The sequence below is a fragment of the Fukomys damarensis genome, unplaced genomic scaffold (assembly GCF_012274545.1).
Source record: "Fukomys damarensis isolate Sample0158 unplaced genomic scaffold, DMR_v1.0_HiC HiC_scaffold_35, whole genome shotgun sequence".
Taxonomy (NCBI): Eukaryota; Metazoa; Chordata; class Mammalia; order Rodentia; family Bathyergidae; genus Fukomys; species Fukomys damarensis.
This window is the reverse complement of record NW_022900947.1, coordinates 37287164-37313503: the sequence shown is the minus strand read 5'-3', so window position 1 is coordinate 37313503 and position 26340 is coordinate 37287164. Positions and strand designations below refer to the sequence as shown.

At 40.0% G+C, this 26340-nt stretch overlaps 1 protein-coding gene across 1 annotated transcript in view; it reads left to right on the top strand.

The window, feature by feature from the left end:
• Nucleotides 1–26340, top strand: part of Corin (corin, serine peptidase) — a 243289-nt gene that overhangs the window by 175114 nt on the left and 41835 nt on the right. The window contains exons 6-12 of the mRNA XM_019209977.2: nt 1596–1703; nt 3902–4012; nt 6543–6659; nt 9989–10096; nt 18189–18420; nt 21511–21656; nt 22455–22562. Coding sequence (XP_019065522.1) covers nt 1596–1703; nt 3902–4012; nt 6543–6659; nt 9989–10096; nt 18189–18420; nt 21511–21656; nt 22455–22562 — 930 coding nt within the window. The remainder of the gene's footprint in view (nt 1–1595; nt 1704–3901; nt 4013–6542; nt 6660–9988; nt 10097–18188; nt 18421–21510; nt 21657–22454; nt 22563–26340) is intronic.

Sequence of the window (26340 nt, the reverse complement as noted above, 5' to 3'; positions counted from 1 at the left end):
TTTTTTTTTATTATTGAGTGTCTTGAAATTTTCTAGTTGTGTGGCTCGTCTATTCATTTTCTTTTTTCTTTCTTTCTTTCTTTCTTTCTTTCTTTCTTTCTTTCTTTCTTTCTTTTTTGTATCAGGGATTGAACTCAGGTCCTTGAATATGTGAAGCAGGTGGTAGAACCACTGAGCTAAATTCCTGGCCCTATTCATTTTCTTTTTTTTCCCTCTCATTGAGTTTAGGTATACAGTACAGTTACATTCATTATTGGGATTCTGTACCTTTACATAATAGGTCTTGATTCTCATTTTTTCCCCTTGTCCCTGCCCTCCCTTCACCTCCTCCTCCCCTCTCCATTTACAAACACTTTATTTCCATTTTTCATTTTCTCACATATTTTTTCCCTTATTACCTTTCCTCTACCCCTATTCACTTTCTTAATGATGTCTTTTGAATTGTTGTACTTGTGGTACCATATTTGAAAATTCTTTGCTTAATTCAAGATCATAAATATTTTCCCCTATGTTTTCTTCTGGAAACTTTATCTGAAAATCTATGATTCTTTTTTCTTTTTTCTTTGGTACTGGGAATCAAAATCTGGACCTTGCGCTTGTGAGGCAGGCAGTGATACCTCTGAGCTAAATGCCTTGCCCTCTATGATCTCTTTGATCTTTGAACATGGTATGAGGTGAAACCATGAGTTCATTTACTGCTTATTTGATATCTAGTTATCCTGACACCATATAATGAAAAGAACATTCTTATTGTAGTGTCTTGGCATTTTACATGTATTATTTAATTAAACTCTTCTCCCAAAGATTAGGTGGATTATGTGATTCCAATTTCATAGATCAGTTCACAGACTCAAGTTGAACCAACACACTACAAATCTATAGCTAGTAGATGTCAGAACAAGGATAGGAGTTATAATCTACCCATGTATGAGACCTATCTTCTTATTAATATTGAGAAAGAATTTCCCTGAATATACTTGGTTCCAACACTAGTTATACAATTCCTGAGATTACATACCATTCATTCTCATTTGCCACCATAACCTTAGGGCAGCACTTGCTTATCTGAGGACCATGTTATGGAACACACAACTCATATGGCATTAATACTTATTTGTATGAAAAGAAATGATAACTTTATAATCTAGACAGCACACATTCTCTATTATGTTTATATTTGACCAACATAGACTTTGACTCTAAAGGGAATACTTCTAGGGGAAAATTGCTAACTTCCCCTTAAAATCATCCATTGTGTATGGCTTCATTAGGTGGCATGGTGAAATGAAAATAGAACTTTGGGTCTATTTGGGAGCTTAAAGGCAATGTAAAACAAAGGTTAGATAAACACTTTTAAACAAATGACAGAAATCCTTGTCTGGGCACTCAGAGGGGCTTAGTAGTGGTTTTACAGTAAACTATCATGTGACCCTGAGCAAGTCATTGGATCTCCATTCCAGTCTCACACCTGTAAAACAGTGGGTGTGGGCCAAGTTAGCAGTGGGCTTCCTTCTGCCTGTGATCGCTTTTGTTAAAGTACTACTGTGGCATCTGCAGTCCCCTGGTGACACACTGGGACCTTCTCCTGTTCACAGACTGCAGCGCGGATCTGTTCCGCTGTCACACGGGCAAGTGCCTGAATCACAGCTTTGTGTGTGATGGATATGACGACTGTGGAGATCTCAGTGATGAGCAAAACTGCGGTAAGTGGCCTTGTTTCCCTAATGGTTGTAACCGAGAGCCACAGAGGTGTATGCTGTTAATACCATGAACACACTGAATTATACAATGGTAGGTTCTAGAAGGAGGAAGTTTGTTGAATCATTCTGTCTTATATAGAAATGCTTCACTCATAAAGTCATATGGGGAGATAGTAAGGAAGTAGGGTAGAAAGATGGGCCAACTTTGCCAGTCCCAATACATTTGTTTCTGTGTAAATGTTCTCTTTCTCCTCTAGTCACAGCCGGTGGTTTATGTTTGGATTTGAGCTCTTGAGCAAAACTTTGAGACAGCTGTATTGCAAAGTCCTATGTATAAGCAACAGGCCTTCCTGTATTCACTTCCCAAGCATTACAGGGTCTCCTCCAGCAGTAGCTATACCCAGGCTTAGGGAAACACATCTCCTTTATGGAAAAATACTGATTTTAATTTTTAAAGAATAAACCTGCTTTTGAAAGAGTCATATTAATTTCTGAAAGTCACTTCGGGCATTTAAACCTGAAAATTTATTTAGTATATTGATGTCTTGGCTCTGTGATTCGCTTTAGAAATGTTAGGTACTGTAATATTGACTGACAATAGAAACTTTGCCATATGAGCAATGGGGGTCGCTGGGATGGGAATGGCACATGATGTGAGAGTGTTCGGCATTAGAGAGTATGGAAAGCACTGTTGGGAAGTAGCAGGAGCATGATAGGAGGGATGTGTTGGAGTGGCAAGGGTCTGATTCATAAAAGCACTGACAGATGTCTAAGTCAGTGATGGCCAAGCTTTTAAAGACCCAGTACCCAAACTGCAACCCCAAACCCGTGTATTTATTGCAAAGTGGCAGCACTGCAATGAAATCTGAGTGCTTAGCTGCTGTGGTGATGCTGGGGTGCCTTGGCTCACACCGCCACTGTGGCACACATGCCGCAGGTTTACACGGGTATAAGTGTACAAACCAAATGATGAGTAGGTCGATGCAGATGATTTTCTTGGACTTGCTAGACTTGAGATCAAGGGAGAAAGAAAGTTGTAATTATGTAAGCCATCGAATAATAGGTCGGGATGCCTCAGAGATCATCTAATCCAAGCCTTTCTTTCCGCGGTGGAGTAGTGGGGAATGTGGCCGTGTATCTTGGCAGCTGGAGAGGACAGTCAGGAGGGCCCGGACATGGTCACAAAGGGGTGCTCTTTCCCCTCAGCATGAGGCCTCTGAAGATACAAGGACATCATGAAGCTTGTGTTCTCAAGATGGTCTTCATTTCAAGGCAACGACCATGACTTTCCCTTGGCCCAGTCTCTCTCCTGCTCTCCATCTCTAGCAGCTGAGCAGGGGTGGCTTTTCTAGTTCTTGCCAAGTCTCTCACCTCTTGTGCTCTTCTGTTCTCCTCACTGTCTTCTGTACAGACCTTTTGGTCTGTCAGGAGTCTGTGACAGTGGCTCTGCTAAGGGAAACTCATGACACTTTCCCAGTATTAGCTCTGCCCTTTGGAAGTCCATACACATCGTCAAAGAGCTGTGTGCATGTAGGTTGCACCACCTCTCAGGGCAAAATAGCTCTGGATTCTGCCCTTTGTGAGGAGAAACTTAGCATCTTGTGGTATATATTATTTTTCTTCCAGGGATGTATAGATGGAGGCAGAGTATGAATCTAGAATCATGGAAATATTTTCTTTTGTTCACTGAGCAATTCTTTAAATATGAGTTATATGTTAAGGTAGTCCAGTAGAGAATCTAAGCCTCGCAGCACCAGAAAGATGAGATAAGAAGATATTCGCCTTCCTAATTTCCTAATTTCGCGAAAGGTGAGTTAACCATTTTTAGAAACATGAAGGATCTGCCACAAATACATCCAATCGTCTCTGCTTTGTGAGGCACAAATCACAGTTCTGTTGCTCTGAGTCAATATAACAACCATACATTTTTCACAAGCAAACAAGCCATGACAACAGTAACGAACTGGGGGCCACGGGAAAGCTGGGCGGAGTTGTTATTCATCTAAAACAAAGCCAGACACACCTTACTCCACAGCAGCGTGCTCAGGCTTTGCGGAAGGCTCTGAATTGTGTCAGGCCCTGCACAGAAGTGGTATTGCAGGTACTGGAGCAATGGGAACAGTTTCTCTTCATCTGGAAAGGCGAGCTGTCTGTGCTTTTCATGCCAACTGTCCCGTCTTCACGAGTGTGCTTTTCTCCAGACTGCAATCCCACCAAGGAGCACCGCTGTGGGGACGGGCGCTGCATCACGGCCGAGTGGGTGTGCGACGGTGACCACGACTGTGTGGACAAATCTGATGAGGCCAATTGCTGTGAGTACACTGAGGATTCAGTTTGCCTGTTTTCCCGTTTCTCCTCGCTTAGCTTGCCCAAGGCTCACTGCCTGGCAGCACTCAAAGGGAAAGAGCCCGGTCAGTACCTTGCTTCTCTCCTGTAAGGAATAATGCGGTGTACCTGACTTCCCACCCTTCTCTCCCAAACTCCCAGTGTGATTTGGTGAATCTGGTCGGGCAGGTGTCTACTTTGTGCATTTATGATCTTGCCAAACGTAATGCTCTTCCCCCAAATCAGAAGACCTTTATCCTGCAAGCAGTATCTGAGCATCTGAGCCTCCCTGTAAGCCTGGAAAAGTGTTCTCAGGGGCCATTTGTGGGCGAACACCAAGAACATTACCAGGGAGAAGAGAGCTTGTCCTGTTCAGACAGTGAAACAGACAGTGTATGATAGTAATTATCATTTTATAGCTTACAGTGTTTCTGAGTGAATGAAAATTTGGGGTTAGCTCTTACACTACCAAACCAGTAAGAACAAATGTGACTATTAGCCATTTTTCACTCACAGAAAATATACTGTCTCCAGTCAGCAATAATAAAAAATATTAAACAGTTATGTTTGTCAATTAAAAGAGAGCATGATTCATCTGAATGAGTCAGTACGATGGCTTTCATGCATGCTTGGACTAGTTAAACTTTTCATTTTATCTTTTGTTGTCTAATAAAACCAGGAATAGTTAATACACAGTTGTCCCTCTGTATCTGGATGGCTTTGATTATGGGACCTTCAGTGGGAACCAGGATAGTCTAGGGATACTGAAGTCCTTTATATAACATGGCACAGTATTTGTATATAACCTACTCAAGTCCTCCTGTATGCTTTATTCATTTAATTAATTAAAAAAAATTTGGTACCAATGATCAGACTCGGGACTTTGTGCTTGCAAGGCAGGCGGCAGAACCACTGAGCTAAATCCCCAACTCTTCTCCTGTACACTTTAAATAATCTCTAGCTTACTTACAATATCTAATGCAATATATGAGATTAAATATTTAATTGGTTTATAATCTGAGGCAAAACTAAAACTGTAGGTAACATAGATTTTCTTTTGGCATAAGAAAAGTCTCATAAAGATTTATACAAACTCGGTGCTTAGCTTTCCATTGTCATGAGTTGAATTTGAAATGCACGTGACCCGTTCTTGCTTAGGGATCCATTGGAACGCAGTGGGATATACTTGGGCAGTGAGGACACAGTGCTAGGTTAAATGTATCTATACTGGGCTTTGATTCAAGACCAGGGATCTTAACATTACATGGTAATTCAAGAAAGGATGAGGTCAATGGCACATGGGTTTCTGATGCTCTTGAAAGACATTGAGAACAGGAACTAGGGCGATAGACCTTTTACAAATGGAAGGGGACCAAGACATTGAGGAAGGGTGAGGGAGAGGAGGGAAAGGGGAAGAAAAAGAATTAAGATGTCTTATGTGCATGTACCAACTGTCCTCTTGAAATGTAATTGCTATGTGCTGCAAACATGTATAAATAAAATAATAAAAATTGAGAAAAAAAAGAAACAAAGAAAAGACAGGGATGAAAAGGCTAATTGCTACCAGTCCATCCCTGTCAAATATTAGATGTCATTAAAAAGTTCAAGAATAAAGAGTTTTTGTGTGTGAGGTACTCTGTGAGTTCACAGGCATATATATTATGTATTATTTCTTTGTTTCATGAGGGGAGGTAGTTAAGGAATGCAATATTGGGCCTGGAGTCAGAAAAGTTTGCCTGGTAGCCATGTGAATTTTAGATGGGCACAACAAACTCTGAGTGTCAGTTTTTTCATCTGTAAGAGGAGGACTATAATAATGTCATTTAAAAACATTATTAGTTTCATTTTTATTAGTATATATTTGTAATGCACTCATTTTGGGGAATTGGTGCACATTGATATCATATCTTGATCACTTTTGCTCTTCTTCCTCCTTCCCTCTCCCCCACTTCCAGATTCTCTTCCCATTTCCACAAAATCTATCTCCCGATTCCCTACCACCTCTCATTTTTCTCTTTATTTATATCTTTGTTTTCTCATTTAAAAGAAACCAAATGATATTTAATCTTTGTTTCTGATTACTTCACAGTATCATAGGCTCAAGATCTGTTCATTTTCCTGTAAATGACCAGATAATTGCATCTACTTTACAAGATTTTTATGAGGATTTGGAAATCATATTCAAAATGCCCTGTTCATAGTTCTTGCCTTGTAGCATGCCCTTCATGAGTTGTAGTTTATATTATTGGTCATATTGCTACCACCACCACCATTGAAAAAAAATCACACAGTTCCCAAGAAAAGGTTAATTTGTAGTATACAGTCTTCAATAAGGGAGGAACTATTTTAGAAAGAAAACCTTCTATTCCAAAAAATGGTCAAAGTTACAAGAAACAATGATATATCCATTTGTGAACATAGAACATCATTTCTTGGTGATGTGGGAATGATTTATGTGAACTGCAGATTAAAAGAAGAGTGAATAAATAAAGCAAATCTTACTCTGGCCTTTCCTAGCTTGTGACAGTCAAGGTCTGGTGGAATGCAGAAACGGACAGTGCATCCCAAGCACTTTCCAGTGCGATGGAGATGAAGACTGTAAGGATGGAAGTGATGAGCAGGACTGCAGTGACAGTGAGTGTGTCCCTAGCCCCTGGGGCAGCCCTTTATCGGTGGACCTTTTCTTAGGAACAAAACAAAGCACCTGAAAGTTACATCGCGCTTCAGGAAGATTCCCACACAAGTGTCCATCTAGCCCCAGCCACTAGGAAACTTTTCCTTATGGTTAATATAGAGTCCAAGAAGCATCTGCTGCAAAAGCATTCCTCAGGTAAAGGGGAGAGATGCCGTGGAATGGCTATGAGAATCATCCAGAGTACAGCACATAATTAAATGAGGTTAGATTGCAATTAGATGGACTTGGCTTTTGAAATTAAATGAATCAGCTTCTTAAAATAAGCCTGCTCAGAGAAGGAGTTTACTGTCTTCCATTACCAAGACATGAGTGAGATACACTTCAAAAGGAGCATCATATCTATGTGGGAAACTTCAAGTGAAAAAGTAAATCAAATCCGTCGTTCTTTAAATGTGACTGTGTCAGAGAATTCCACACTGAGGATTTTTAATTCTAGCTCCCTCTCAGTGGGGGCCTGTAAGAATAGCCCAAACTTAAAAATCACTATGTTGGTTTCCATGCTCTGGCCTCGGCCTGTTTATCGAGAGTATGACTGCTGTGCCATTATACTTGGCTTCAAGCTCACTTTGCTACTTACTCTCTGGTTGGTTTTAGACAAATTCTTTCACCTTTCAATGGCTGTAAATGCAGAAGAATGATAACTGCTTTGTAGCTTTGACGATTGGTCAGAACTTAGTGAATGCTGGCTATCATGACATGGCCATTATGTTAAAGCATATATTAGCTGTGCTTACCCATAGTCAGCTAATGAGACTGGTCTCACCTGTTGATAAATTAGTCTCATCATAAAGAATATTTATCATTATGATGGCTTTATAGAAAAAGCATTTAAAATCTAAAGGGAGAGCTTTTAAATCAGTTTACATGGAAATGATACATGAAGGCAGCTTTGCTCTACCGATTTTAAAACTCAAAAGCAAATCCTTTACTAGACATGAGTTAATGTATGCATATCAACCAAGCACTTCCCTTTGGATCAAATTGCTTTTTCTTTCTATATAAGTCAATTCTTTCTATGCAATCCCATATAATCTGAAATAATTTTAGATTATTCATTACAAAATTGCAGGATTTTTAGACTATTTCCTTACATATGTGAAATGCAAGAAACTCATAAAATGTCAAGAAAAAGGAAAATATTAGTATATTATTATTATTATTGTTGTTGTTGTTATTATTATTTTGCAGTCCTGGAGATTTAATCCAGGGACTTTTCACTGAGTTACTGAGCTACATACACAGCTATTTTTAAATTTGTTTTTAAATTTTGAGGCACGGTCTTCCTAAGTCACTAAGTTGCCTAGCGTTGGGCTTGAACTTGCAGTCTTCCTGTCTCAGCTTCCCCGAGTGCTGAAATTACAGATAAGCGCCATTATCCCAGTATCTCTATTTATCCCTAAATTATTTACTCCAGTAGATTCAGCTTAAAATTGCATCTTGTGTTGCCAGTGTGGAGGGTATCTGGTTGGGAATTCAGCAGCAAGCAGCACTCCTGATGGAACTTTCAAGGCTCTGGTGGGGATAGGCATACTATAAAAACTCTGCAGGTTGCTGTCTATGATGAAGTGAGGTAGGCTACAAAGGATAATCCAGGGTAATATGATGGAGTGCATGCCCTGGCAAGGACTCCAGACAAAGCCTTCTGAAGAAGAAATACTGGAGCTCAGCGTTAAGGAAGACAGGGACTTGGAAAAGCATTTCAGAGGCACAGCACTGCTTGGCCAAGAGCCCTGTGGTGGGAAGGAGTGAGACATGTCTGTGTACCAGACAAGGCCATAGTGACTGAGGAAGCTGAGGCTGAAGGAGAGCGTGGTCCACATAGGCTGTCATCAGGAGTTGCAGTTTGCTCTGCTGGATGCCTGAGGAAGGAAGCAGGAACCTCTTGTCCCGAGGGTTTGCATCCAACTGAACATTTGGGCCTTTAAAATCCTTCATGCTCTGGCTCTGTCTATCTGTCCCGTCTCCCTCACTCTTCTCAGTGATAAAAACTTCAGTGACTTTGACCTGGGCACTCTTCTATCTCTGGTCTTTTCCCATGTTGCTTTCTGCTTGGAAAATCCTTCTTTCCCTTTCCTTGAAACTTACCCCATCGGTCTGGGAAACTCCTGGGGGAAGTGGCTCGATACTGCCTTTGTCTGCTGCAGCTGCTCTTTATGCCTCTTCAGTAAAGCACCGATCACACAGCAGCCACTTAATATTTACTGAAATAACGAGCGTGTGATGCCTGAAAACTTTCTTAAGAACTTAAACAGATACAGATTGCTTGGGCTGGCCTTGAGATAACAGTTTGATTCTGCCGGCTTACAAAAATAGTGACATTTCTTTTCTGCAAGATGGTAATGCATAACATTGCATATTAGTGGACTTAGAAAGCAGAAGGATTCCAGTAAAGAGACATGTCTTAGAATTACAGATAAGAAGGATTACATTTGCACAAATACAACTATTTATACTGAAAAGTGCCTTGCAAGATTGTCTAGATTCTAGATGACCTGTCTGAAAGGAGCTGAATACAATGAGGGAGAGTTAGAGAGAATAGGTAGTAATTTATTACCTTATCCACTCAATCTACAAATGACCAGGAAATCAATGAGAAAAGCAGTTTCCCCTCTACATGGCTTAAGGAAAAGCCATTAGAGCAAAGGCTGATGTTACTGCTGTCATTCATTTGGAAACAAGAAACCCAGTTCTCAGGCCATCAGACTTGACTGGTGACATTTCCCAAGGACGCACTGACAATATGGACAACAGCTGCATGAGACTTTCCTGTGATACAGACTCTTCATTACAGTGGTGTTGATGCCTTATCACTAGGGACAGCATTTTTCTTAGAGGGAAAACTAGAGTTGAGAGCAAATTAGGTTTTCAAGTAATGCTATTTAATATCTAGAACTTCAAGATCTTTACATTGTTCTCTCTATTTCAAATCACTTGAATTTTATTTTGTAATAAAGTATAGTGATCCATGTAAAAATAAAGCACTATATTTCCCCCTATTAAAACAACAGCAATCTTTTTTTTTTCAGTATATGTTGTCTCCTATTTCTTTCCTCATACAAAATCCTTTGCAAATAATGGCATTGCATTTATTTGCCAGGAATAGGAATCCAGAAATTAGCTATAGCACATGTGTTCAATATTTTTGGAGAAATTGGAAGGAAATTAAAGTTATGTCATTCCTCAGATCCCCCAGACATTCTGGATCCTTTTGATCAAGAGTAAGGAATGTGCAGGTGATGAAAGCCACTGTGCTTTTCCCCCTCTGTAGGCCAGACTCCATGTCAAGAAGGAGACCAACAGTGCCGCTACAGTTCCTGCCTTGACTCCTGCGGTGGTAGCTCCCTGTGTGACCCGGACACCAGTCTGAGTAACTGTAGTAAGTACAATGGCTGACAGATGCAATCACAGTGACGGGACACGAATGCCGTCAGCGTTTTCCTTCTGGATTGACATTAAACTACTGCTGTCTGGAATCTCTCCAAACAACTAGGTCTATTTGCTTCTCCTTTTTTAAGGGTTACATGTGGTAGCAGAAAAGAGACGAAATGGTCTTAATTAACTTAAATCAGAAACAAATGTGTCATTGTGAATGGACTATAAATCCACATTGCTTAATATCATTACCACCACTTTCAACTCAACAGCAGCTCCTATATATTATTTTCCTGTCTCCGTCTGCTGGCAGATGTTACTAAAGCACAGCTTCAAAAAAATGGAAACTTATCTAAGAAGCAGATAGAAAGTTCATGGAATAGCCACATAAAACTTTGATAGCCTGTTCTTTTAATAAATTTATTCACACCTTTCCAGGAACTTTGTGGACCTATAGTGGTTTTGGAAGCCTTGTGTTAATTTGTTTCAGTGACAGTGTAATAGCACCAAATGGTGTAAACAGGTGGCTTTCTCCAAATTGGTTTTCAGAGGAGAAAGAATTATTTAGGGATGAGAGAGCAGGCAGAAATGAAGAACGCTCTGAATAGACTCTCATGGGAAGTTTAAAATGCATCAGAAAATCTCCAGTGGCTCATTTCCAGAAAGAGCTTCTTACTCCTGGATTCTGTTTTCATATTCTACTTACTTTTCCTACTTTCGATGATTAAATGCTTGCCTCTTCTTCAGCTAAGGTCGGTCAGCTTTCCATCAGTGGCAGGGGGGATCGTGCATTCATTTGCTCGTTGATTCATTTTGAAGCACTGGGGACTGAACACTTGGCTTTTGCACTGAGCCACATCCCCAGCCCATTTTTATTTTCAATTTTGAGACAGGGTCTTGCTAAGTCACTAAATTGACCAAGCTGGTTTCAACCTTGTGATTCTCCTATGTTGGCCTCCCAAAGTGCTCAGATTATAAGTTGCACCACCAGGCTTAGCAGGGAACCGCTTCTTAACACACATCCTCTCATCAAGGTCGCTGCAAGCGGAAGGCAGAAGACCTGAAGGGTTCTGGACCTAGGATTTGCTGCAGTTTTCCTGTGGCCTGGTGGTCATCAGGGAGTCTCAGGGTAAAACAAGCAGGTTAAGGAGAGACTTGAGACTGGCAACCGGTTCAATGCTGAGGATATAACCCCAAGAAATCTTTTGTTTTTAGGCCCTGAGACCTGCTGGATGCACAATGCCCAGCCCTCCTCTTTTCTCATATGTGGGGACAATTTCCCCATATGTTAGCCCATTTTTGTAAACTAATACCATACATCAGGTAAGCTATCAAGACAGAGATGATTTGGGCTCAGAGTTGTATTCCGAGGCTGAGGGGCCACCTCTGGCATTGGCCTTCTGGTTGGAGAGAACGGACGTGGCTCAGGGCATGAATCACACACAGAGGGACAATGTTCTTGCTTCTTTTAAAAGCCACTAATATTCAATCCTGGGGCCTCAGCCTGATGATCTTGTCTAATTCAAATCACTCTCCAAAGACCCTGCTTCTATAATCATATTCTGGTTAAGCTTCTCTCCTCATAAGAGGGTACCTACCTCTAAAGTGGAGATTAAACTCTGATGTGCATTTCAAACAGGCAAACCCTAGCACTCTCAGAAAGAGCTGCAGAGAGTAGTCTGGCTATTAAGAAGACATATTCACACTGTCGTTTTATTCCCTACAAACTGACTTAAATATATGTCATCTACATAGTACATGTAGATTTGCACACATGCATGTGTGCCTATATAGTATACCCTCTGGTCCAGTGTTTTCATTCTGCCCATCTCCCAATCTTCCCCGAGCTTTTCCAGAATTACTTCTTTACTTGTTGGAGGCATGTGTTTCTCATTAATGTTTTGGGGGTTGACATGAAAGGCACTTGCTGAGGGACTCAGAAGAGAAGAAGGGAAAAAGCCCGTGTCAGTGGTGAGCAAGGAGTCACTGGGAGTGCTATCCTGTTGTCTCTATGTTTGAAATGCATCCAGATTTAAAATTTAAAAACTGTTTTCACACCTGTCAAGAATAGAAGTTGTAGAAAAGGTAAAAAGCTTGTACATTCACCCAAAATTTATACTGCATGCATGAAGTTTCAGGCACACGGGCCCTGAGCTCTTTCATGGTGAAGGAAAGACAGATGCGTCTAGCTTTCTGGAGGTAACTTTCAAGGCAGGGGACATACTATAATCTTTCCATTTGTTTCTCTCTTAATATTCATCAAACATGCTGTTTCCCCAGCCCTCACCCTTCACCAACTTCCTTCTGCACCTTATATAATCACGTAAGGTTCTGTACACATGTATGGACAATTATTCTAACGTGTCTTCTTCTGCATTCCAAACACTGGCGTTGGTCAGGAACCAGTTCCTCATTCCCCCTGTTGTTAAAAACTGCATGGGCCTAATTTTTGGTTGGAGAGTGAGATGCCATTTCTTATCTTTCAAAGAGGCTCAGGATTGGGCATGCGTGTTTGGTTCTCTGTGAAGGTAGACAGGTGGCATCTCCATTCAGAAAATGTGTTGTACCCTTGAAGATGTGATCGGCCATCTGAAAGTGTGCACCACTCTCAGTAACTATGATTACAAAGCTTCCGAGGTGCAAGCAAGTAGTGCTCTCTTTGACATTGTGCCCATGGAAAATGGGTTTGATGGAAGTGGGGATTTTGCCTAATGGGGCAACCTTTTCAGAAGATTCACTTCGATTCTAATGTTTCAAGACACCGTGACAGTGACAGATATGTGTGTGTTTGTGATACGTGGCTGTGACTAGAAGGAGCAAAAAGGCCACTAAAAAGTTGTTTCTTGAGAGAACTGTGATAGTTCAAGCCTATCAGTCCATTGCTACCCCTTCCAGTCACAGCCCAGCATCGCAAACATCTTTGTGACCTGGTGGGAGGGAAAATGTGAACAAATCCTTGCCTTCGTGGGTGGGGAGGAGCTGGAATGCTAACACATCGCTTCCCCTCATATTGTGCAGCCTGGGCTGCTGGGGAATCCGGCAGGAAGGCAGGAGGAGCTACTCCTGTGCGCCCCTCTCCCCTTCTCTGTGCCTTGGCCTGTGGAGCCAAAGGGAGTCTGGCTGTCACGTGTCCAGCCACGCTCCCGAATTCCTTCCAGCGTTTTGTTCGCCATTACTTCCAGTGTTTGTGCATGTATTTGATTTCTCCACCTTCTAAGTCTCTTATGAGAACAGAGGAAGAGAAAAAAGGAACAGCTTTGGTTTGAATATCTTCCTACAGATTTATAATTTCCTATCCCATCTTTTGAGCTCTGGCTGGAAGAAACAAATCCATAGGAACATGGTAAAGAAGCCAAACATAGTAACGAGTAAGGGCTTCAATTCTGTGGAGCAAATGGTAGAAGGGAAGTCTTCAGAAAAGCCTCCCCAAAGAAGAGTGAAAAACGAATGACTGGGTTAGAATGTTACTATCCGGTAACACAGTGAATTAAAAGTTCAAGGCTTGGAGCATCAACAGATGCTGCCATTGTACAAAGAGGTGGGAATCATACATGAGGTGGCTTCCGATGGAAGTGGTCGGCCTAAGGCATGAAGCCTGGTGGCTCCTCGGAGCTCAGCTGCCCAAGGTGGGGCCAAGTTTAAATTTCCCAGTAGCACGAGATCAGAGAAATTGAACTCAGGTACATTCCACAGGGCGCATCTCCCCATTTGTCAGTAGTGAAACTGAAAGAAAAATGCATAGAGAGGAAACTCAGAGATTTTGAGCGACTTAAAAGGTAGGACAAGGGCCAGGGATTTAGCTAGGTGGTTCCGCCACCTGCCTCGCAAGCACAAGGACCCAAGTTCGATCCCTGGTACAAAAAAAAAGTAGAACAAATTTGAAAAAATTAAAAAGATAAGACAAATTTGAAAAAAAAAATAGATGCAGGTAAACAACAGTACCAGGGAGTAGAACAAGTCTCTGTAAAGAAAAGCAAGCGAGAGCGGCGAGACTCATTCAATGCTGTGAAAAGGAAAAGAGTGGGATGAGACCGGACATACAGGGAGCTTCTGGGCCTCCGGCAATTTGAGCGTCTTGACCCGAGTGGCAGCTGTAAGGATGTTTGCCTTATAACGTGTCAAACAATGAGAAATAATAAAAAGAAAGAGAAGTTTAAAGGTTGAGGCAAAGATGAATCTCCTAATATTGTATATGTAAGTGGATGTCGAAAAATGACCTTTTTATGTAATTGACATCATTTGATACGTGACTTCCAGTGACTTCATAGAATCGCATCATGATAAGGATGTAACATTGTTAGCTAACAGCCTCCTTTTTAGGTTGAATTCAGTAAATCTTCTTTCAGACTCAGAAAGGTGAAATGTCACTGAAATTCCACTAGGTTTGTTTTTCAAGGATGTTTATTAAACTTCATCTGTGCTCAGGACTCCGCTAGGCACTGCACTGAACTCCCTGTGGAAACCCAATTCTGTGGTAAACATCTTTGCGTTTGTGACGCGATCGCCCTCTAGTGGCCATTGAGAATCAAGCTCATGAGTGAGTAATAACAAAAAAACTTATTGATATAAATCACGGCATCTGCTTTGATAAGTACAGTATCCCGACAGTTTAACTTGCTCGGCAGTCTGTAAAGAATACCTTATAAAGGGATTAAACACAACATCTAATCAGCTTCACCACATTCGATAAATATCTCCAGAATTATATAGGATCTTCACTTAATACCTCTCCCTCCCATGTCTCAAACACTTAAAAGTCTCATCTTATCACAAAATTGATATATCACAAAAGAAAGTGATACAGTCTCCATATATCAAAAGAGAGAAAACTCATCCATACGCTATATGAATTATCTGAATGAAACAGCAATGAAAATTTAAACCTCTATGGAGTAGTAAAGGAAGAAAAAGAAAAGACACAGGTAGAGGGCAAAAGACTGAATAAAAATTACTCTGTGTGAATAAACCCATCTAAACATTACAACTCAATTAGGGAAAAAGATGCATCTATGATTTCTAAGATCATGATAAATGGTGAAGCAACAAAAGCAAGTTGAAGAGTACTGGAAAAAGCATGACTCTACTTTGGCAAAAGGAAACACAAATCTGGCCAGGCCTGTGAAGGTTGCAGCATAAACGTGAGCAAGGAAAGGTACAGAAGTGTCCAACCCTGTTTTCTGCCTTTGAGGGCAGGTGAGAGCAGGGCATGAGATGATGAACGATTTCTTTATGGTTTTCACCTTGTATTCTTACAAGGACCATGTATTTTTTAAAATATAAAAACAAGATACTTAAATGTCACTTTTCTCCCAGGTTTTGGCTGATATAACAAATCATTGCAGACTAGGTGGCTTATCAATAATGTACTAATTTATTTCTCACCGTTTCAGAGGCTCGAAGTCTGAGATCAGGGTGCCAGCACCAGGGGATTTTGGTGAGGACCTTCTGGGTTGCGATGGCCAAATTCTGCTTTTTTATCTTTTTATTTATTTTTCTGTACTAGGGATTGCACCAGGGACAATCCATTACTGAGCTACATTCCCAGGCCTTTTTATCTTTTGTTGCGATTCTGGATCTTACTGAGTTGCCCAGGTTGGCCATGAACTTGCAGCCCTCCTTCCTCAGACCCTGAGTAGCAGGGGTTACGTGTGTACACCACCGTGTCTAGCTCACCTGCTTGCCCAACTTCTCTTTTTGTCCTCATATGGTAGAATTCTCAGAGGCCCCATTGATAAGGAACTAATCCCCTTCATGTAGGCCCTGACCTCATGACCTAATTATCTCCCCAAGGCTCCACCCCCGAGTGCCGTCGCACTGGCAGCTAAGATCTCAGTATATGAACCTTGGGGAACACAAACATTTAGTCCACAACACTCCTCCTTCATAAGTCAAAGGAAACAACAAGCACAATGAATGCTAGTCCTGCATCTCCTCTTCTCTCCACCCTGTGCTCATCCTCATGAGCGTGGCAACTTCCCAGTGTCATATCTGCCCCAGGAAGTGGAGGGTCCTATTATACCCTGTCCAGGTCATTTTTAATCTAGCCAGTGTCAAGGTCCTTATGAACTTAGTACCTGTGAAGCGCTCAAGTTCTTTAATTTAGGAAGTAGTCTTTTGCTATTTTAATGTCTCACCCCAGTCTTTAAGTTAGTAATCTGTTTGCATGTGTAACACTTCCTAGTCAGATAATGATAATTAATTTGCATAATGAATAGGACATGGGATCTTTAGCTTGCTTGTTCTAATTTTAGCAGGACACTCACTTGATTGCTTTTCTCAGCTCAGGAAACATGAATGCCACTGGGATCACCAAGGGGGTAGGGAGACTCTCCACTGCGTCCCCAAACGCACCCAAACCTGTTTACCCTTGAAAGCTCCTCTTGTTGCTCTTGTCCCTTTAGCTGCCCTTGCTCCACTTTTTGCCTCTGGGATTCTAACATGTTGCTCAATACCACTGTCTTAATGAGGTGAGGTTGCCATAGCAAAATCTGTCACATCGGGGGGCTTAAACAACAAGCATTTGTGTCTCACAGTTCTAGAGGCTGGAAGATCAAGATCAAGGTGCTTGCAGATTTGGTCTGAGGTGAGGACCCTCTTCCTGGTTTGCAGATCGCTGCTGCCTTCCTTTATCTTCACCTAGTGGAAAGAGTGACAGGTCTGGTCTCTTCCTTTTTATATAAGAACACTGACCTCATACTGGGTGCTCCATCCCCATCCAGGCCTCATCTAGACCCAACAACCTCCAAGGCTCTGCCTCTGCACACTGTCACGTGGGGGCCCGCGGTTTCTATATATGAATTTGAGGGTGAGAGAAACACTAACGTAGTGCACGGCAAACTCTGTCCTAGCCTGTTCATGTTATTCTACAGCTACCAGTATGTGTATCTTTTTGCCTATCAAGATGGTGAAACTACTCAATGGTAGGGGCATTATTTTGCATTATTTTTGCCTTTGTAGTTCCTAGGATCATTTGTGACACATTTTCACTCCCATTTTCTGCCTCCAGTCTGGCATGGTACAAAGTACAGACCCTGAGACTGATATAAATTCTAACTCCTCAAAAATTATAGAACTGTGTAGAGGAGGAAAGTATGCAAGTAGAGCATAATGGCAAGTGCATCGAGGGCACAACAGGAACGTGCTGACGAAATCATGGCACCCAGAGGAGCAATAGGAGTGGGAAGAGCAGATGGCCAGAAAGTCTTCTGCAGCTGGTGTTTGTGCCAAATTCTCTGAGCCAAGGAGGAGTTAATTTGGTGAAGAAGGTGGAAAAGGCTAGAACATTTCAGGGGATAATTGCAAGTATGTAAAAAAAAAAAAAAAAGAAAAATGAGAGGAGCAACAGGAGGTGTACTTCTTACAGTATTGGTGTTGCAGGGGAGTAGAATCCAGATCTATTGAGGGCATAGTCACGTGTTGGCAAGTTAGGCTACCGTTGAAGAGTGACATAGGTTCCAAGCTAAAGTATCAGCGCCAGAGATTTAGCTCAGTGGTGCCACCACCTGCCTTGAAAGCGCAAGGTCCTTAGTTCGATTCCCTGTACAAAAAAAAAGGCATCTGTGTTTTGTACTTATTAGCATACAGTATTGAATAGATCTCACCCTCCTTTTGTCCTAAAAAGTTGTAGCCATATATTTAAATCCACTGATCAACAATAAAGCATATAGATAGAAATTCTCTAATTACCTGTTTAATCAAATTATCTGGTCATTTTGAATAGCTGTGAAGGTAGTGGGGGCTCTATTAGAAGTAATGATTCCGAAGAAGAAGGTGAATTCAATTAATGTCAAAGGAATGATGAGCGAGAACCATTTTTAGATAAGTCGAGTCAAGGCAGGAAAATAAGACTTTCCAATGTGTCCATATCATGCATTGTGTTGGCAGCCAGATATACAGAAATGGATCTTAGTTCATCATGACACTTAACCAACTTAGTCATTTTTTAGTATCCATAGAAAAAATGTCATATATTACTTGCATTCCAGTCTCAGGTACTCTAAAGAACGAAATAGACTTTCAGTTTGTAAAGTTTAAAGAAATTGTTTTTACAAGTGCAATTTAAAAAAAAATAAATATTTGTGTGTATCTTTTGTTAGGTCAGTGTGAACCAATTACACTGGAACTGTGCATGAATTTGCCCTACAACCACACAAAATATCCAAATTACCTTGGCCACAGGACTCAAAAGGAAGCATCCATCAGCTGGGAGTCCTCTCTTTTTCCGGCACTTGTTCCAACCAACTGTTACAAATATCTCATGTTCTTTGCTTGCACAATTTTGGTACCGAAGTGTGATGTGAATACAAGTCAACGTATTCCCCCTTGCAGGTAATATGATGGAGTCTTCAAAAGCAACCTAATTTTATCTCTTGAGAGAACCAAGGGAAGGAAGTTGAGTTAGGAAGAGATTAATATTGCTAGGGGGTTCGATTTCACAAATGATGTCTTCAAAAAGTGAAGACATAGGTATAAAATGGGCATGTCAGAATTTATTGCTTGCTACCAAACTAGGAAGGTACAGACTGAGTTGACTGGAAGGCCATCGAGTAAAATCACAGGCATTTCATTTGGTCACTCAAGAAGCATTTTTAAGAGCCTATGAGTTGGCAGAAGTACACATACCTCTTTCTCAGCAGCATTTGATGTGCAGTGGACACTTTTCTGTCTGTCTGAATAAAATGAGTTCATCTTGGACGTTGGGTGTGAGTAACATCCTCAGGGTCAAGACTGCTGCTCTTGGGTTTATTCTCTGAGTTCAAGTCCTAGATCTTCTTTGTTGCTGTTGAGGCTAAAGTCAAATTGCTCAGTCTCTCTCAGCCTCAGTTTCTTTACCTAGTAAAATACCATGGTAGTGGTTATTGAGCTGGATTGTTGTGAGGTTAAATGCAAGTACACCAGAGTAAAGTACTTCTGATGGGTTGTAAGCCCTATAATGTCAGCACAGGACCATAGTTACATGGTAGCAGTTTGCTCTTCTGTGCCATGTGTTAGCGGTTGTAGTGAAAGCATTTGCACACGCAATGTGACATTCACACAGGTGTTTCCTGCTCTCAGTGCTGTTTTTTGTCACGGGTGACCATGCAGATGTGCTTGCTAAATGTGAGTGGAAACTCCAGAAACCACATGTTGGGATCAGAAGTCACTCAGAGCTTTAAGAAAAAGCAATCATATCGATCTAGTAGACAGATGGAAAAACAATAAATTAGATACTGAATATCAAATGGATGACAAAGTAGGAACCGTATGGAGTCAGGACAGGAAACAATAAAATTTCAAAGTGACTTGGGAAACTGAACAAATCATGTGAAAGGCAGAGAGTAAAACTTAGTGTTGGCTTGTCCAAGAATTCCAAAAACTGCTGTTAAATGCTTTTCTAAACAATGGCTAATAGAGCATCTACCAATTTCATGTTGAAAGCTTACTGAAAGGTTAACTAAAGTCAAGTAATATTAAATAATTTCTTTTAGCAGTACTTGAAATCCTCATATTTGATTTATTTTCACATATATTTTTTTTCTCTAATTCAGCACTCTTTGCTATAAATGTAAATTTACATCCAAGCATAATTTATAATTTCAGAGTTTAAATCTTGTATCTAAGTGACTAAGGTGAGAATGTTTTGAGATGTTCACTCAGTGAGTGAACTTATTTTGGGTACTTTGATTTTGTTTCTTATGTATTGTTAATCTCCACTGGCTGTCAATATGAATTTGATATTTATAAAACTGTGTTATGACAAAAGAATATACTAGTAAGCTTATGAGGCAATGCATGGATGTTTTATCAAGTCAATGTAGCAATTCTTACATTTAATTTTTAAGATACATGTCTGAAAAAATATACCATTATCAAGCATGTGCTAAATGCTTGAGGACCTATTTGCCATCCTCTGTCCAGAATCCCCTTTTGAGGGAGGTGTGCACCCCCAGAGCTGTGGCTCTGGCTAAGTGCACACAGATTCTGATAAGAACAGTGACCCCGGAATTGTGATGCTACATATTGCTATTTTTTCCATTTATAGAAAAAAATCAAAACAGTTAAAATTAGCCACTGCACAACCTTCCTTATAAGCATACTAAAATAACAGTGGCAAGTGAAATGTGTAAATTTCTTACCTATCTGTAACAAAATTATTTACTCTCTGAGACAGTTTTGAACACTACTGAGTTTCTTATTTTTGCAAACTAAATATGGGAAAGTCATGGCTTCATCTTCACCCCCAATTTTGAAGATAAACCGAGTTATGTTTTGCCATATCCAGACTTACATTGACGTAGTTTCTCTGAATTTTCCTCCAATGCCAACCTTTCCCTTCTAGTTTCTGTCAAGACTGGAGATGAATTTTCTGGAAGATCTGTCCCATTTTGTCTAAAAAAGGAAAAGGCTGTTTGAGATTAGCTACACAGATCAGATATCCTTTATGAAAAATTATTGGCTTCAGAAATGTTTCAGAATTTGGAGTTTTGGGGAATATTTGTATAGACTTTATTTATTGAGTATTTCTAAAATCTGGAAAACCAAAATTTGATGTATTCCAACTTGGATTTTAGAGCATTTCTGAGTTTGGATATTTGGGTTAGGGTTGCTTAGAGTTTAAATCTTTTGAGAAGTAAAAACAGATTTTAAAGAAAATAAATGTGCCTAGCTTTTTGGTTGTGTTTACTTTTTCCTATGTATTTATATTTCTTAGTAATATACTGCAGCAAAACATTTTTTCCCCATATGAAGTAAAGAAATATTGTTTAAGGCAGACCTATACCTCAAGTTAAATGTATTCTGGGCACAAAGGAGATAACATCTACTAGAGTACCTACCATGATGCTTATATCCTTTCTTTAAAAGTAAAAACAAACCATTCTAATTAACTTGATCTCAACATACAAGGGAATGGCAGAACTCCTGAACTTTTCAGCAATACTGGCCAAAACTGAAGTAAGAGAGGCTACACCTTAAGTAAGTGAAGGTGGTGCCTGCTCACACAGGGTGAGACCACTGAGGATGGGCTGTGGTGGATCTCGTGGCCCTTGGTGGCAGGCTACCTAAAGGGTTTGGTAGACTTGGCTGCTTGGAACAAAAGGTTGGGGAATGTGTCTGCTTGGAAGGCAGAAGAGAGAATAAAAAAGGCAAAGGTGGAGAAGGGAATCTGGGTCCCAGAAATATCCCTGTTTTGCTTTCGGCAGTGAAATTTCCCTTGGTGAAAATTTGTTTCTCGAATGTATTTTCTTTGTAGTGATATTACTCATTTTGGTTCCCGAAATACTTATTACATATATGTGCATGTCTATATATTTGTATATATCCTCCTTATGTACAGGCCCAGACCTACACTCAGGCAGAATTAAATCCCACATACATTCCTAACATACCTCTCAGGTGGAGCTATTTTATTTCTGACATCTGTCTTCCTTTTTCTTTTAGAGCACTGTGTGAGCACTCGAAAGAACGCTGTGAGTCTGTTCTTGGGATTGTGGGCCTACAGTGGCCTGAAGACACAGATTGTAATCAATTTCCAGATGAAAATTTTGACAATCAAACCTGCCTAATGCCTGATGAAGATGTGGAAGGTTAGTTTTTCATTCATTACAGTGGGGCATCTAAGACAGATGACCATGTCATTCTTTCAGTATTGGGAGTATTGTTGTTTTCTATTTAGTAGCCAATCAGCCCGGATAAGTGAGTGAATGCATGAACATGATTACACTGAAGACTTTGGCATCTATCTGTTAGACATTGTCATCTTTATTAAAAAATGAAGAAATCTCCTTAAGAAATAAAATGAACTAAGAGATGAATGTATATTCCAGCTGTTTATCATTTTTAATGTATTCACATAGCTGATTATATGTAGTTGCTACCTGTGCACAGGTATACATTGCCTGTATACATTACCACTGAAAGCAATGGTGAACATCAAGCTGTGGCTCATTAAAATGTAAAGCATTTGGAGGCCCTGACAATGTAGGATCATTAAGTAGATCACTGGAGTTGGGGACCTATCCATCAACTGGAAATACTGAGACATGGAAATGATTCTGACACATTGAGGGCAACTTAGTGGTCAGGAGCATTGACACTCAAAGGCGTTTCAGGCCCTGGCCATGACTGGGTGTTCCGTTTAGAAGGATAATTAGCATAGAAGGCATAGACACTAAACTGCTAATCTGGAGAGTTAGTAGCAAGCAGGAAGGAGAATGATGCTGATGAGTAGACTGAGGAAACTCTAGTACACTTCAATTGCTTCACCTTTTAGAAGACTGTCTTACTTTCAGTCATAGCTATGCAATAACATCCTATAAGTAAACAAATAGATTACTTGAAGTTTTCAGAGGTTCTTCCATTGAGAGCAGTGTTGTTTTTAACAGAATGTTCACCTAGTCACTTCAAGTGCCACTCAGGAGGATGCATTCTGGCTTTCAGAAGATGTGATGGCCAGGCTGATTGTGATGATGGCAGTGATGAAGAAAACTGCGGTATGTATGTGTGCTTGGGGTAAGAAATGAGGATAAGGGGCGAGTACTGTTCTTACAGGCACAAATACTGACTAGGACTGAATGCTCATGCATTTGCCTCTTAAATACAAAGCAGTCAGACATGGACTGATAGGTATTTTTCCTGTTAACTCTTTTGACTTTCCCTAAATCTTATATTGTTTATAACTTTGATGGTATTGAGCAAACACTTAATGAAAGGAGGGACAGTTCGTAAATGAAAAGAATCATTCTTATTACTGAATTCTGCAGCCATTGTTATCTGGTTTACAGTCAGAATGATACTGTCCTCACATGTGATTCTTACGTTGCCAACTTGGCATCTAGATATACAAAGACAGAGTTCAGACTCATTTGTTCAAATTTAATTGAGATTCATTTTCATGCCCTTTTTTCTATTGTCTCTGTCAGCAAAGGATGGAACTCTTCTTGACATTTCTGCTATTGAGCTCCAAAATCACCAATGGAAAGGCCAAAAATGCCAGTGGAAATTTAAGTAGAGCTAATTCCCTTTTTATTTTCCTGTAAACCTTGGTTCTTGCAAGCTCAGAACGTGCCAGGGAATTAAAAAGTGGGCAATGCCTTTTAAAAAATAAACAATGTTCTGGATTAAGCCAAAAATGATTGAAGAGCTATCTAAAGACTAGCTGGGTTATGATTATTTAGCTTGTGATGCCTCAAAATAAAATTGACACTTTTTTTTTTTAAAGGATGTAAGGCAATATATCTTTTGAGATCATTTCATCTTTTGGCCTTTGAGGTATGAAATATTGCCTTACTCCCCAAAATGAAATTTCTGTAGTAGACATTGCCCTTCTAGTCTAGACAAAATGTCATAAGCAATCAACTGAAATTCTATCAGCTGCTGTAAATATGGACAAATACATCTTTTGGAAAATTGCGTCTGTCAGAATGACAGTACAATGGCCAGGGGTAATTTTGCTATGGAGAACACACAATGTTTTGGAAATATGCTGTCATTTTCCTTTTTGTGATCTTTCTACAGAAATATATCAAAATTCATTGGCTATTACTAATATACATGGCTTATTAAGAGTGTAATAAGATTTGTTTAATTAACTTTGACTTTGGTGGGCTATTCTGAGATGCAGTTTAAAATGAATTATCTTAGATGGTTCAAAAAGGTTGCATGATATTCTGTTGGGGTGGCTAGATCTAAATTTGGAAGAGGATACTAAATATTTGAGAAATTCCAAAGCTTAGTTTAAAAAAATTCCTTTTCAAGATTGAGGTCTGCTATCTAGAATATATTGTACAAAAGATTTAGAATTCTATAATATAGACTAGCATAGGATTTAAATGGCCCCAAAACATCAGTTTTACAGGTAAAGAATGAGTTTTCATCACATAGAGCAATACCAAGATGAGAAAATAAATTGTGTGATATCTGTTAAATGTTGAAAATTTTGACAGTACTATTCAAAGCTCCTGCTTAAAATTTTTTTTAAATGGATAAGATATTAGTACGTGTAAAGTTAATTTTTCTAAGTGTTAATTTATAAGAACATCTCCTTGGGTTTCTGAAGTGTCTTAGGATACAAATTCTCTACACTTTCCCCTTTGGGACACTTCATGCCCTTGAGTGGGTTAGTTAAGTGCTGGAAGTAAACGTTAAACACAGACATCAGGCCGGCTGAAGCCCTGGGGAGGATTATTAGTAAGTCGGTCATTCCTGCTTTGCTGTTTGTCTGCTTTGGTATATGCACAGGCGCACAGTACTATCTGGTGACATAAACAGCTGCTCCAGCAAAGCTGGGTGATGCTCAAGATTTATATCTGTCCAGTTTATTCTATCCATTGTGGTGTTAAAGGTATTTAAATGCTTGGACATAAATGAATAATGTGAAGATTGACCATTCATTGTAATGAGTCCACAGCTCCTCTGAACATCTCACGATGTTATTGGGTTTACCTCCCAAGACCGTACTGAATTCAGTTATAAATAACTGATGTGTAGGAATTAATTTTACTTTGTGTCTCTTTAGCCCTTTTGTAGCTGGAAAACATGATTGCTGAAGCACTTAACTTATAAATGCACTATTAAAATATCTGTATCAGAATTCAGCAATGAACAATATTGTTCTCAGAGTGGTAAATTTTTGTCAATGAAGTTGCTTTGATTGCATAACTGCTAATGTAAACAAGAGTTGAAAGAATTGCTAGTATTCGAATTTTCAAAAAGTGTTTGGAAGAAATATGTAAACCAAAGCCTTCACTGCAGAACTGATTCATAGGCAGGAAGTCTCCAAGACAGGGGAGTAACTAGCAGAGTAACACCGGGCCAGTGCAGAGGACTTCCTTGTCTTACAGGCTAATGGTGTGTCAGCAGTTAAAAAATACTATGTTGAAATACTGTATGACCCAGCTGCTCCCCTTTTAGGAATCTTTCCAAAAGAGTTAAAGTCGTCATATTACAGCGATACACGCAAACCCATGCTTAAGTAGCACAATTTGTAGTAGTTAAACTTTGGGGAAGGTCTATATGCTCACCAATAGAGGAATGGATAAAGAAAATGTATTTACACACTATGGAGTACTGCTGTGCTGTAAAGAAAGATAAAGTTGAGTCATTTGCAGAAAAATTGATGCACATTGAGGCTATAATGTTAAGTGGAATAAAGCAGACACACAAGCTTAGATATCACATAGTTTCTCTTATATGAAAATCCTAAAATATAAATAAAGGGCAAAAGAAAGGATAGAAAATATGAGGCAAGGAGACAGATCTTTCTCAAGGGGAAGGAGCAGTGGATCAAGAGAGGGAAGGGAGAGAAAGGAGATGAAAAAGGAATCAAGAAGTGTTATGTCACGCACCCATTTCCCACAAGAAATGCCAAATTATATACTACAAACTCGTACTAATAAAAATATACTGTATAGATGGGGAGCAATTTGACACCATGCATTCATTTTGAACATGATGTTCTTTGCCCAAGCGTTCATAACAGTGGAGAAGAAGACAAAGATTTGAGCAAAGAAATGGACAGGAATGACGTAAGAGAGGTAGTGCTCAGGAAAATGGCAGTGGGTGGGTCTGCTGTCACTCTGTGGGTCTGAGGGTGTGAGGCAAATGGTAGCTCCTGCTAGGCTTTATGTCCACAGCTGCCAGAGCAGGTGGGCTTTGGGGACTCTAGCGTGAGCAGTGAGGCTGCTCAGTGGGGCAGCTGAGTGAAAACAGATGAAAGAAGCTCTTCATGTCTCATCTAAAATCTTTCCTTTTTAGAGCACAGCATCACAATTACTAATTGCTTACCTCTCCCCATATAGAGAAAGAGTGACAGCAGAGAAAATCGCAGAGGGTCATGAAATATCTATTTATCTGCAGCTTAGAGATAGATCACTGTCAACTGTCTTTGATTTTTTTTTAGGCTCAAAGAAAATATTTAAATACAGCTGAACCATTTCTTGGAATCAAAATCCCCGTAGGATATATTCAAAGCACTGATTGCCGTATTTGTGGGTTTTATAGCTTGATTTCAAAAGTTTTTCAAAAGGCTTTTTCTGACCTTTTGGATTCTTCAGCAGCATTTGTATGACTTTTCACAGAGGAGGGTTTAACTGACTTTCATGTCATTCCAAATAGACAGTCACTGTGTCTTTACATCTGTGCTTGTGGAAGGGACCAGTCTTCACAGGGTGGCTAATGAAAGATTAAATTATTAAGTCTACACATATGGCATACTCCACAGTATGCTTCTGGGATGACTCTGATCACTCAGTAGCTTTTTTTTTTTTTTTT